The sequence below is a fragment of the Mytilus californianus genome, unplaced genomic scaffold (genome assembly GCF_021869535.1).
Source record: "Mytilus californianus isolate M0D057914Y unplaced genomic scaffold, xbMytCali1.0.p SCAF_92, whole genome shotgun sequence".
NCBI classification, from domain to species: domain Eukaryota; kingdom Metazoa; phylum Mollusca; class Bivalvia; order Mytilida; family Mytilidae; genus Mytilus; species Mytilus californianus.
In genome coordinates this window covers 398,845-411,462 of record NW_026262748.1, presented here as the reverse complement: position 1 = coordinate 411,462, position 12,618 = coordinate 398,845, and the positions used below count along the sequence as shown (strand labels likewise).

At 32.5% G+C, this 12,618-nt stretch overlaps 1 protein-coding gene across 1 annotated transcript in view; it reads left to right on the top strand.

Annotated features, from left to right (window-relative positions):
* Positions 1-11,528, top strand: part of LOC127717245 (solute carrier family 28 member 3-like) — a 64,671-nt gene extending 53,143 nt beyond the window's left edge. The window contains exons 8-10 of the mRNA XM_052222990.1: positions 2,476-2,662; positions 10,677-10,946; positions 11,313-11,528. Coding sequence (XP_052078950.1) covers positions 2,476-2,662; positions 10,677-10,946; positions 11,313-11,528 — 673 coding nt within the window. The remainder of the gene's footprint in view (positions 1-2,475; positions 2,663-10,676; positions 10,947-11,312) is intronic.
* Positions 11,529-12,618: the final 1,090 nt, after the last annotated feature.

Here is a 12,618-nt window from a genome sequence, read left to right as displayed (position 1 = left end):
CTTATTCTAAAAGGTTATCAATTTAACACTGTAATCAGATATGTGATTATTTTTTTTATTGGTTTAAATATGGATGGTGTTATCAGTAAATCAAGATCAAACTAAATATTATTTGTATATACATATGCACATTCATGACAACAATCTATCGACACCTGTATCTTGACATAGCACAAGGTCATGTATATCTCTGACTGTTGATGAAATCTTTACACTGAATCCGTTAAATGATGATTGTGTACTGATTGATATTTTAGCCTTTGATCAATTGATTTTTTTTTAATTGTTGTTATTGTTTTTGAACTAGCTGTAACAATTAACTGCAAGTAATATCAGATCTGTACTTTTTTTGTGGTGGGGATGTATAAATACCCTGCCACATCTGGTCTGTGTTTTTGTTAGATGAGTAAAATCACAAAAATACCGAACTCCGAGGAAAATTCAAAAAGGAAAGTCCCTAAGCAAATGGCAAAATCAAAAGCTCAAACACATCAAACGAATGGATAACATCTGTCATATTCCTGACTTGGTACAGGCATTTTCTTATGTAGAAAAAGGTAGATTGAACTTGGTTTTAAAGCTAGCTAAACCTCTCACTTGTAAGATGAGTTTTTGCTTTGTATAAATCTGATGAGTTAAATCCTTTAAACTGCTTTTTATAGTTTGTTCTTATGTTGTAATGTTGCCACACTGTACCATGTCAGGAGGATGGTTGGGCGCCAATTAACTAGTTTAAACCCGCCACATTATGTATTTCCCTGTCCTAAGTCAGGAGCCTGTAATTCAGTGGTTGTCGTTTGTTGCTGTATATCATAATTGTTTTCGTTCATTGGTTCGGACAGAAAGCAGGTCGTTAGTTTTCTCGGTTGATATATTTTATATTTGTCAATTTGGGGCCTTTTATGAATGACTTTGCGGTATGGGTTTTACTCATTATTGAAGCCGCACTGTGAACTAAAGTTGTTAACCTCTTTGTCATTTGGTGTCGGGTGGAGAGTTGTCTCATTGGAAATCATACCACATATTCTTATTTTTATATTGAACGTACCAAAGAGATTCCCAGCTGCAGGATTTTTACTTTGTCCTTGCACAAGTTCGTGTCTTCATTGTCTAGGAACGATAAATATTTTTGTCAAAAGTCATTTCGTCTTCAATGAATTTCGCGTAATCATTAAGACTGAAAGTGTACATTAATGTTTGACTTAAGTCTAGGAAAGAGAAATAAAGCATTTTGCCTCTTATCACGTGTATGATAACAATAACACTTTCTGATCCTCCGTGTTTGGCTTGAAACATTAAAGATTTTTTGATATCCAATAAATAAATAGAAAAAATATTTCATCGGTTAAACGTTAAACTTTCACAATACCATTAAATGTAAAGTACAATTTATTATTCTACAAGTCCAAATGGAAAATATGTTTAATGACAAGGAAAGTGTCAACTTTAACCATATACCATAACCTTAACACAGATCCATTAATAAGTCCTTCCTTTAACATTTAATACTTTTTGTTCCTAACTACTTATGCATTCACATTAATGCCCATAAACTCTTATTTTTTTTTTACAGTTGCTTCAAATGTTCGTTTACTGTCTCCTAACCGTCATAGAAGACATATACATTTAACTATAGAATACATTTAACTAAAAAACAAAACTAACGAGGTTCTTGACAATGAGTTTGGGCCAATATTACCTGTTTAATATGCTTCACTTCCAAGGTCAAACATTTAAATTGTTAAATTCTACTTTAATTGAAATATTATTGAGTCTAAATCAAAAACATAATGAAGATCGAGGGTCGTGTGACATCTTGGATATAAAAATAGCAGAACACATTTGTCTAGAATTCTAGTGAAATATGCAAATTGGGAGACAAACATCATTTCCGTTTATACGACTTGACATTATCTGTTTATACAAATACTGAACACTTTAGTTTGGTGTATAGAACCACTAGTTCTGGCCCGGTCGGAAAGAACAAACAAGAAAGTAATACATTATTTTAAACTAAACAGTTCCTACCCATAGCTGTATCTTTGTCAATAGGTGCAATATTGGGGTAGTTTCGGTATCAAATGACAGCGTGAGGACCTGGGGTCACTGTAGAACCCTTATTAAAAGTTTCTTTTGAATAATAAAAAAGTATATGAAATTATAATAGGAGGGCACATTCACCCTGCTGTTCAGATCGGAAGTACCTGTTTTTTGTAACCCTAACCCAATTTTTTAACATTATGGCAAACTATCACGAAAATCACTTTCACTACTAAATTCCAGACAGACAAGGACATATCTCAAATACAGTGTTTTTTTTCTAAAAAGATCCTGACCCATTAACACTTTAACCTTTTTCATAAAACTTCTCTTATCTGAAAAACCGATTTGAATTCGGTGTACATGATTTGTATATCAGTTAAAATAATGTAGCATTTGAGATTTCAATTTAGTACAATAATAACAACATTGTAGGTGCGAGAGAAATATAATCGAAGCAGCTGCAAACGGAGCATTAGATACTATCTATATAATTGCTAGCATTATGGTGAATTTGATTGCATTTCTATCTATTTTGGAATTGGTAAATTTAACACTGAAATGGTTCGGGGAGAGAAATGGTTTAGAACCTCCATATATAGATGATACATTGACCTTTCAGGTAATATCTAGTTTAAACATATTTTATGGTTCAGAAACTAAACAAATGGATGTGACACAAGTTTAACAACTTAATAATGTCTTCTCCAGTACATACACAATTTACAAATAAATGAACATTAAAAGAAATATACAATATATATATACATATACTTTTTTATAACGTATGAAGACGTTGAAAATGAAGTGGAAATTATTTCTGGTATATAAAACACTGCGAGTCGATGATTTTACACAACTAATAGAACGCACCTTTTGATCATTTGGTGTTCTACTTAGTACATCTAACACGTATATAAATATACCATACATAACGCATAAATTAGTGTATCGTTGTGCATGGCATAGAAGGTTAATGTACTACAAGTTTTGAAAAAAGGATTTATACACATAGTTCTAGACTGTAAGTACAGTCTATGTGTTTAATAGCTATTATAAAAGTACTTAGGCTACAAAGTTTACAATTATTTTATCGACTCGCAAAGTTTATTTCGCTAAACAAAGGTGACAGATATGACCATGCTATAAGTATGTGTACTTATTATCATTACAATTACAATGATTTGTTATGCGAAGGAAAACGTCCAGTCTCTTTTATATATCTATGAACATTCAAAAAAATTGCAGTATTTATTTCGGTGGTAAGGAGTTCGTTACCATATAATAAAATATCAGTATTTAGTTGTAAATCGCTTAAGTCTAACACTGTTAGCTCTCCAAATAAAGTATTTCTATGTAAAGTATATCTGTAACAATCAAACAAATAGTGGCCTACACTTTCATTTCTATGACCACATAAACATGATGGATCAGGAACCAAATTACAATGAAATAAATCACCATTTAAGGAACTACACTTATTTCTTAATTTTGTGTGAAGAACGTTCATATACCGATCTCCACAGTAAAAATAATTCGGCTTCTTCTTTAACTGAAAGTACTTTTGTTGCAATTTGAGTTTGAAGTTTGAGAGTTGGAAGTTGGCGCAAGCTCAAATCCAAAGAATTCCATAATTTAACTGTAGCTGGAAAAAAGATTGTTGATATATGGTTAACCTACTAGCTGGTTGTGTAATATTTTGTCTATTACGCAAATTATATGAACTAGTTTCAGCGACTGTTGGTGGCACTAGCTCCGTTAAATAGTCTGGTGTCTGATTATTTACAATTTTATAAAATAATGTTAATTTTTTCACTTCCCTTCTTGTTTTTAATTTTTCCCACCCAGTCTCAATATAAATCGAATTAATACTGGCAAATGACGGAAGTCTTGTGATTATTCGGGCAGCTTCAAGTTGGACCCTTTCCAATCTATCAGAGTTCATTTGCCCACAATTATCCCAAACTTCAGAGGCATATTCTAGTACAGGCCTTATAAACGTAAGGTAATTTTTTTCTAGATAATTCCTCTTTATTTTATATTTTAGTTTCCTAAGTACATTCAGTTGTTTTGAAACTGATTCTATTAATTTATCAATGTGATAAGTCCACCCACAGTTGCTACTAAACACAACTCCCAAATGCCTATGAAGATTTACTGGATGAAGTGTTGTTTGGTCAAATTCAAACGACAAATTACAACCAGTGCCCTGCCATTAAAGACCATAATGTCAGTCTTGTTTGGGTTAAATTTTATCATCAATCTGTCAGACCATTCCTTCAAATGAGTCAAATCAGAGTTAATATTGTTCTGCAAAGAAATTTCGTTTGACGCTACATGACCTATCGATGTGTCATCAGCAAATAATCGTCCGAAACCTATAATATCATCTGTGATATCGTTTATAAAAATAAGAAATAATATAGGCCCCAAAACTAATCCTTGAGGCACACCTGCTTACAATTTACCAGCATTAGATAACGCATCTTTAACCATAACTCTCTGAGTACGATAAGCAAGGTAACTTCAAAGCCAACTTAAGAGATCACCCTTGATACCATACTTTTCAAGCTTAAGCAAAAGAGCCCTTATCCATACGGTATCAAACGCTTTGCTGATATCAGAAAAAGTCATACTGGTTACTAATTTAGATTCCAAAGCAAGTAAACTTATATTATACAATTCTATCAGCTGATGGGTTGTAGAAAATCTTGGTATAAATCCAGATTGAAACTTATATAACAACACATTTTCTTGTAAATGATTAAAAATGTGTTTGAATATAATTTTCTCCAGTATCTTACTCACACAAGAGAGCAATGAAACTGGTTTATAATTTGATGGTAAAGATTTATCCCCACTTTTGAACAGAAGAATGACATGTGCCAATTTCCAGTTTGTTGGAAAAACTCTCTCTTGTATAGACTTGTTAAACAACATACATAAAGGCTTTGATATCACGTTCTTCACTGAAATCAACATTTTATTACTGATGATATCTGGACCAACAGCTTTTTTGCGTTTAGAGTAGATATTATATCCAAAACATCTTGTTCTGTTACAACTATCTCTGATAAAACAATATAACATATGTCTGGAAAATCTGGTAAATCAATATTTTCATCATAAACAGTTGAAATCGAACAGAGATATTTGTTTAAATTATCTGCTTTATCAATGACGTCATATTGAAAGGTTAAAACCATCGAAAGGGTCTCTAAGGGGTGGTAACTCATTCGAAGAACGATCGTCCTTTAAAAGCATATGTATCGTTTTCCAATACATTTTACTGTTAGTGGTTTTTAACTCATCAAGATTTTCGTTAATGTTCTCGTAAAATTGTTTTTTTGCTTGTTTCTTTATATTATTTACTCTATTCCGTTGATTCTTAAATCTGATTTCCGCAGTTTCCGTTTTGGTCCGTAAGAACACCTTTCGTAATCTGTCCCGTTTTCGCGATTCACGACGTAAAGTGGAATCATACCAGACTTTGTCGTCACTACGAATTGTTACCTCGATACTAGGAATACATTTTTTTGCAATATCTAAAAATGTACTTGTAAAATTAGAACACGCTGTATTTACATCTTCAGTCTCAATTATAAGTCTATACCAGTTTGTTTGGTTTTTTTTTTGTTGCATAAGTATGTAATCCCCCCTTTTAAAATTCCACACAGAACGTTGGAATGATCTCTCTTGATTAAAGCCACAGTCTAAGCTTATAAACGTTCCGTTGTAATCACTCACGTGTCTATCAATAGGTATTGTATCGCAATCTATAACAGGAATATAATCCGTAAATAACATCGGATCCAAATGTGACATGTTACCCGTATGACTGTCAAAGTGAGTGGGTTTGGTGACCACATTTACTAGTCCACTGATAGCAAAAATATCTTTCAAATTTTGTGGCAGTGTTTGTAGGAAATTTTTTTTTTAGATCTCCCCAAGCAAATAGTATTGTTGTTCTCGTCTTGGGCCTTTTTCAACATCTGTTCAAAAAATTGTCAATAATTGCTATGAGACTGTCTCTCCGACCTGTAATTTATATTGATTAATATAGACTGTAGTTTGGTTTTCATTTCAAACCACATAATTTCCACATTTTCATGTTCTAGGTCTTGTAAAACATCAATATCCCATCACCACGTGCATTCCTATCCTTTCTGACAGTAGACTCAAAACCTTCTATACGTATGTCAGAATCTAATATTTGTCCATCAATGTGACTTTCGGTGAAAAATATGACATCAAAGACCTGAACAATGTTGACAATATAATCAATCTTATTTCTAATACTCCTTATATTCACATGACAAATAGACAAACTAGTATCATGCGGATCAGATGCGCCCCCGGGACCCGGATTAGTATTTATATCACCAGCTAATAACAATAGGCCAACCAAAAGCAACATAAAGGAAGAAAAGGAATATGCAGATTTGAGCCTGGACAACGCACTGTTCAATATATTACAAACATGCTAACATAACTTTTGCAAAGTTTTGTTAACAGTTAATTTATAATTATGAACATATAAATGATAACTCAAGTCAACACAGAAGTGCTGAATACTGGGCAGGTGATACCCTTGGGGAATTAAAACTCCACCAGCAGTGGCATCGACCCAGTGGTTGTAAATAAACTCATCATAGATACCAGAATTGAAATTTAATATTTACGCCAGACGCGCATTTTGTCTACAAAAGACTCATCAGTGACGCTCGTATAAAAAAATGTTAAAAAGGCCAAATAAAGTACGAAGTTGAAGAGCATTGAGGACCAAAAATTCCTAAAAGTTTGCCAAATACAGCTAAGGTAATCTATTCCTGAGGTAGAAAAGCCTTAGTATTTCAAAAATTCAAACAGTTAATTTATAATTATGAACATATTAATGATAACTCAAGTCAACACAGAAGTGCTGAATACTGGGCTGGTGATACCCTCGGGGAAATAAAACTCCACCAGCAGGGGTGACCCAGTGGTTGTAAATGAATTCATCATAGATACCAGGATTGAAATTGTATATTTGCGTTTCGTCTACAAAAGACTCATCAACGACGCTAGATTCAAAAAATGTTAAAAAGGCAAAATAAAGTACGAAGTTGAAGAGCATTGAGGACCAAAAATTCCTAAAAGTTTTGCCAAATACAGCTAAGGTAATCTATTCCTGAGGTAGAAAAGCCTTAGTATTTCAAAAATTCAAAGTTTTGTTAACAGTTAATTTATAATTATGAACATATCAATGATTGTTTGTGTTTAAGTTTTCTAAATGTGGTTTAATTTTATCATCAACAATTTTGAATAAAATGGGTGTTATTGATTCTATGACTCTCTGGCTTATCAAGGGAATAATCTGGTCAATGAAATTAGAGTTTTTAAGTGTTGCACATACTACATCTGAAAGTTGGATAACAGTATCATTTTGTGCCTCTGAAAACAAGATCTGATGTTCCATTTAGAGAAGTAGTTTGTAACCCAGGAACAATGGCAGTTGATTCATTAGGTTGATCATTCAAAGTTTTTGTAAAGCCAGAAGAATTCACAGTTTTGGCTTACTTCTGTGCTTGCAACAAGGATGGCGAAATGTTATCAGGACTGAAAGGTTCTGATCGCTTGTTGGATTTGTTATTACCTGGTGTTTGAGTGAGAAACTTCTGAATCGACTCTTGTTTATTGTCCGACGCCATTTTGGTTTTGTTCACACAGAAAGTTATTATTGACGAATACAAAAAGTCACAGACAGTCACTTATATTTCCAAAAATATTATCCAAACCACTCAAATGTATCACACAAATAGAATGTTATAGCTCTAGACAAGCAAAAGCATTAATATTGAACATAAATATACATATTTCGAAATTTTGTTCTCCTCGAGAACTTCCTACGCCTTCATACTCAAGGGCACATAACTCAATTCGCTATTAAATAAAATCGTTATTTTAAGCTAAACAAGTTCCAAATTGTTATGATATCTTGTAAACTGTTTTTTTAAACGTATATTTGTATTTTGATGAACATGATGACCAGTTAACATTAAAAAGGTCAACTACCGTAGCAAGCAAACATATTCTTCCCTTAGTTTATTTATTTTGTATTTACATTGTATCATGGGTCAAATTTATTTGTTCAGTGTATGTTCAATGGTGTTAATATGTCCTTTGATTGAGTTAAGCTATTTCAGTTGATATTTTTTAGTGTGTCTTTCTATGTTGTGATGTTACACTTTTGTTTCAGAAAAAGGGTGAAGGTTTGGTACCATTAAAACGTTTAAACCCGCTGCATTTGTTTGCACCTGTCCTAAGTCAGGAATCTGATGTTCAGTAGTTGTCGTTTGTTGATGTGGTTCATAAGTGTTTCTCGTTTCTCGTTTTTTATATAGATTAGACCGTTGGTTTCCCCGTTTGAATGGTTTTACACTAGTAATTTTTGGGGCCCTTTATAGCTTACTGTTCGGTGTGAGCCAAGGCTCCGTGTTGAAGACCGTACTGTGACCTATAATGGTTTACTTTTATAAATTTTGACTTGGATGGAGAGTTGTCTCATTGGCACTCATACCACATCTTCTTATATCTATATATGTTCAAAATGGAGATTTGTTAAGCAACATGTGTGTGATATATATTCAGCAACGTGTAGATACAATCTGAAAGTCGTCAAAAGATGAGAAATATTCATGAACTGTGATTAGATAAACAAAGAATAAGTTGTCCGTAGCTATAGTTATTTTTGTATCTAGGAACCTTATGTCATTGGCATATCTTCTAAAACGCAGCATATTGTCAATTTATAGAGGCTAGAATTACGCAGGACTACAATTACGCAAAATAATAACTTTTTATAATTAACATGTTAGTGACGCATCAACACTCAAAATTTCATTTAGTGAACATTTTGAACTGTGCTCCGGAATGCGAGCTCAATATGTTAATGTTTTCCCGCTTTATCAATTGTAGATGGTACAACGGAACCAAAATGAACGCACAAAGAATTCCATCCAAAGCTAAATTCTTTAAAATTAAGAAGAAATTAGATCCCCCAAAACGAGTACATATGACGTCACTGAACTGCAAAACATGTCTAGTTACTAAAGAGCGAAAAAAAAAAAAAAACGAAAAGAGAAAACCGCACAAACGTGTCCGTATGAGCCCAAAACTTATCGTTTATGAACGCGTGCATATTTTAATAACACCAAAACCTGTGAAATAGTGCTTCGTAATCACATATATTGTTTTAATACAAATCCAATCGCTATTATTACAGGAACCTTAGTTTTGTTTTGTTGCTGTAAAAATGCGACAGTAACTCTGTAAATGCCTAGATACCACTTCTGTAGGAAGCAATGCCCTCATATTATATTAAGATAGTGAGACATCGGAGTATTTTAGTACAAACGAATTCACTTAGTAAACGATGAATTTTACTGTACTAGACTAATACATTGCAATTTTTATGTTCGCTCTAAATATGCATGACATATCTGTCACTGGATATTAAGCAATCAACAGTCAAGAGTTTGTTTATGTGTTGCAAATCAACTTGGAGGCATGTTAAATATGGGAAAACTTTTAAATTTCTGAAGTATGAAGTACCTTCATGTAAAATTTAAAACAATAATAATCATATTGATAAAAAATATTTAAACCACTGCAAGTAAAAATAAATTTTGCCATTCTTCTTCTTATCTGGTGTCTGTTTATTTGAAAGAAGAAGCCAGTGATTTTATATTTCACTTTAGATAATGTACCATGTCTTTGACATTTGTCTATACGCACCAATACATCTTTCCTGCAGATGTCCTTTGGTCTTTTTTTTAGAATCTTGCAACCCAAACCCGTAGTCTTCAATCGTGTCCCCCATCATTGAAATGCCGTTAACGTTATTGACGTCACTGAAGACATATTATCGCTAAACGTTTTGAGACGTTCTGGCGTTTTAAAGTAGACACGTTTTGGCAAATAACAATTATCGAACACTTTTGGGGGATGTGATATCGGACACGTTTGGGCGATTATGGAATTTTAAGGACATGTTAAGGTGAAATAGACATGTTTGGGGCTATCGGACACGTTAGGAGGGAAGGTTACGTTTGAGAGTGTTACATATATGTTTGTAATAACCGACATTCTAATTATGTCCCTTTTAGCGGGATGGCCTCCCCTGTTGCTAGCCTATTCAAACTACTATTACATTACATTGCCGATGACAACGTCAATCTTTTTTACAATCAGCTATGCATATCTCCTACGAGTGAAATCACTTGGAGAAATATTGTGAAAGTGACTTTTTATGATCTATTTGTTTATTTGAATACTATTTAAGGGCATTTTCATCTTTTCTTTTTTATATATACATGGGTCTAAAAAAGTATACAAAACAATAAGAACAAATATGAAATAAACAAACTTCAATAAATACATCGGAATACATATATCCTTCATCAGTATGAGCAGATTGGTGTACAATGGCGTCACTAGCTATGGCAATTTGAAGAAAAAAAAAACAACACAGAACATCGTTTATAGAAAAGTTAAAGTTACAGTTCATTATCTTGAACGGCATACAAATTAGTTAAAAACAAAAGATGTAAAGTTTAGAGTTTTAGCATTCAATCATCTTTAGGTTTTTGTTTCAGTTCATCTGTTCCTACGTCTTTTATCCATTGGCATTCGTATTAGGTGTTGATCCCATCGATTGTAGAAGAGTTGCAGAACTTATTGGGATCAAAATTTTTGTGAACGAGTTTATAGCATACCAATCGTTATCAGTTTACATAGATAACCGAAAGAATTTAACATGGTACGAAAATGTGTTTAATTCAACACTGAACAGCACATGGCATTCCAATGGGAATGACATAGTATATGATAACTTAAACATCACTTTAGAAAATGGAATTCTTCAAGTAAGTAAAATATTTCATACTATTCTGTTTTTTTTTCTCCTGTTCCATTGATTGTTTTAAAATCATCATATTATTAAAAGACATTTCTAAAAGTTGATATTAAATATTTTTCTAATTTTAACTAGCTTTTTTAAGGAAACCATGATGTTGTTATTTGTTTGGATGGACACATGTGGTTTTACATTTGGTTATTTTCTTATTTTGTAATAAGGAACACAGCGATAGCGACAGTTGGTTAAACTAGAGAATATGTAAAAGGAAACTGATTCTTAAATGATAATTGATAATCATTTACAACTCTACTACGTCTTATACGTCTTATAAAATCTCGGTCTAGGTATAAATTGCACATTTTTTTCTTTTAAGGATAAATCCGTTGTTATATCTACGTATGCATTGTGTGGATTTGCCAACCTCTCTTCAATTGGATTGACACTGGGAGGATTAGGAGCAATTGCCCCTTCTAGAAAAGGTGATTTGACACAGGTTGTATTGAGGGCGATGATAGCTGGCAATATTGCTTGTTTTATGACAGCTTGCATATCAGGTAATTATTATAGTTATTGTGAAAAAAAACAATGATTAAGCTTAAACATATCGAAAACTGAATGAGTCATATATATCTTAAATTAAAGTGACACTTACATTGCTAAAATGATGTACTAGAAATAATTGAGGTCAATACAGGAAACCATTGAACCTTCGTTCTTGATTACATACTCATGAAACTATTGAAACAGCTTCGATTCTACGTTCCGTTCACTTTTAAATCAAAATTATGATACAATTGAAGGTTTTTTATTCTCATCATTCTTTGTTTGTTCTTTTAGTAGGTTATATTTTGTATGTCAAACTAATGTGTGTTTAAAGCACTATCTTTTAAACCACAATTTATCGAATTCCGTTCAAAAGTTAATCACATTAAGTATAGTTAATTTATGAATTATATGGTTTCAAAGATTACATGTTATGTTGTCTAATGACCCGATAAATGATATCGTTAAAACATTTATAATAATCAAGAGGTTGAGTTAACGACAAAGTAATTTACAATAACGAAACATCGCGGTACGATGCCGTGAAATAACGAAACAATAGGTAAAAATGATGACAAAGCATGTAGAAACAGGGATATTTCAACGTTAAAATATTGAGTATATTTTCTTTTGATGAGGTTGCTCGCGGTTTTCGATTTTCAGACACCAGAATATTATGTTATATAGATACAATGGATAAGCGTGGATTCTTGAAAAAGAAACCATGAGCCCGGAGGGCGAATGGTTTGTTTTTCATGAATCTACGCTTATCCATTGTATCTATAACTTAAACTATTGTGTTAATTTCTTTTCAAAATTAAAGCCTTTTCTTAATTAGAAGGTATTGTAAGTGAGTTTAAATAACCATGTTACCATGTCCAACGATGCATTGAATGATAAATCTTAGATCACAATTAATTGGTTAAAAAAATACAAATATAACACAACGTTTCTACATTTAAAGATCTTTATATAATCAGGCATCTGAATATTATCTGTTTTTATAAATTAAGACATATCTTATAAAACTGAGGATGGAAATTGGGAATGTGTCAATTAAAGAGACAACAACCCGACCAAAGAGCATATATAAAGTATACATAATAAGTATGTTACCGAAATTTCTAGCAAGAAGC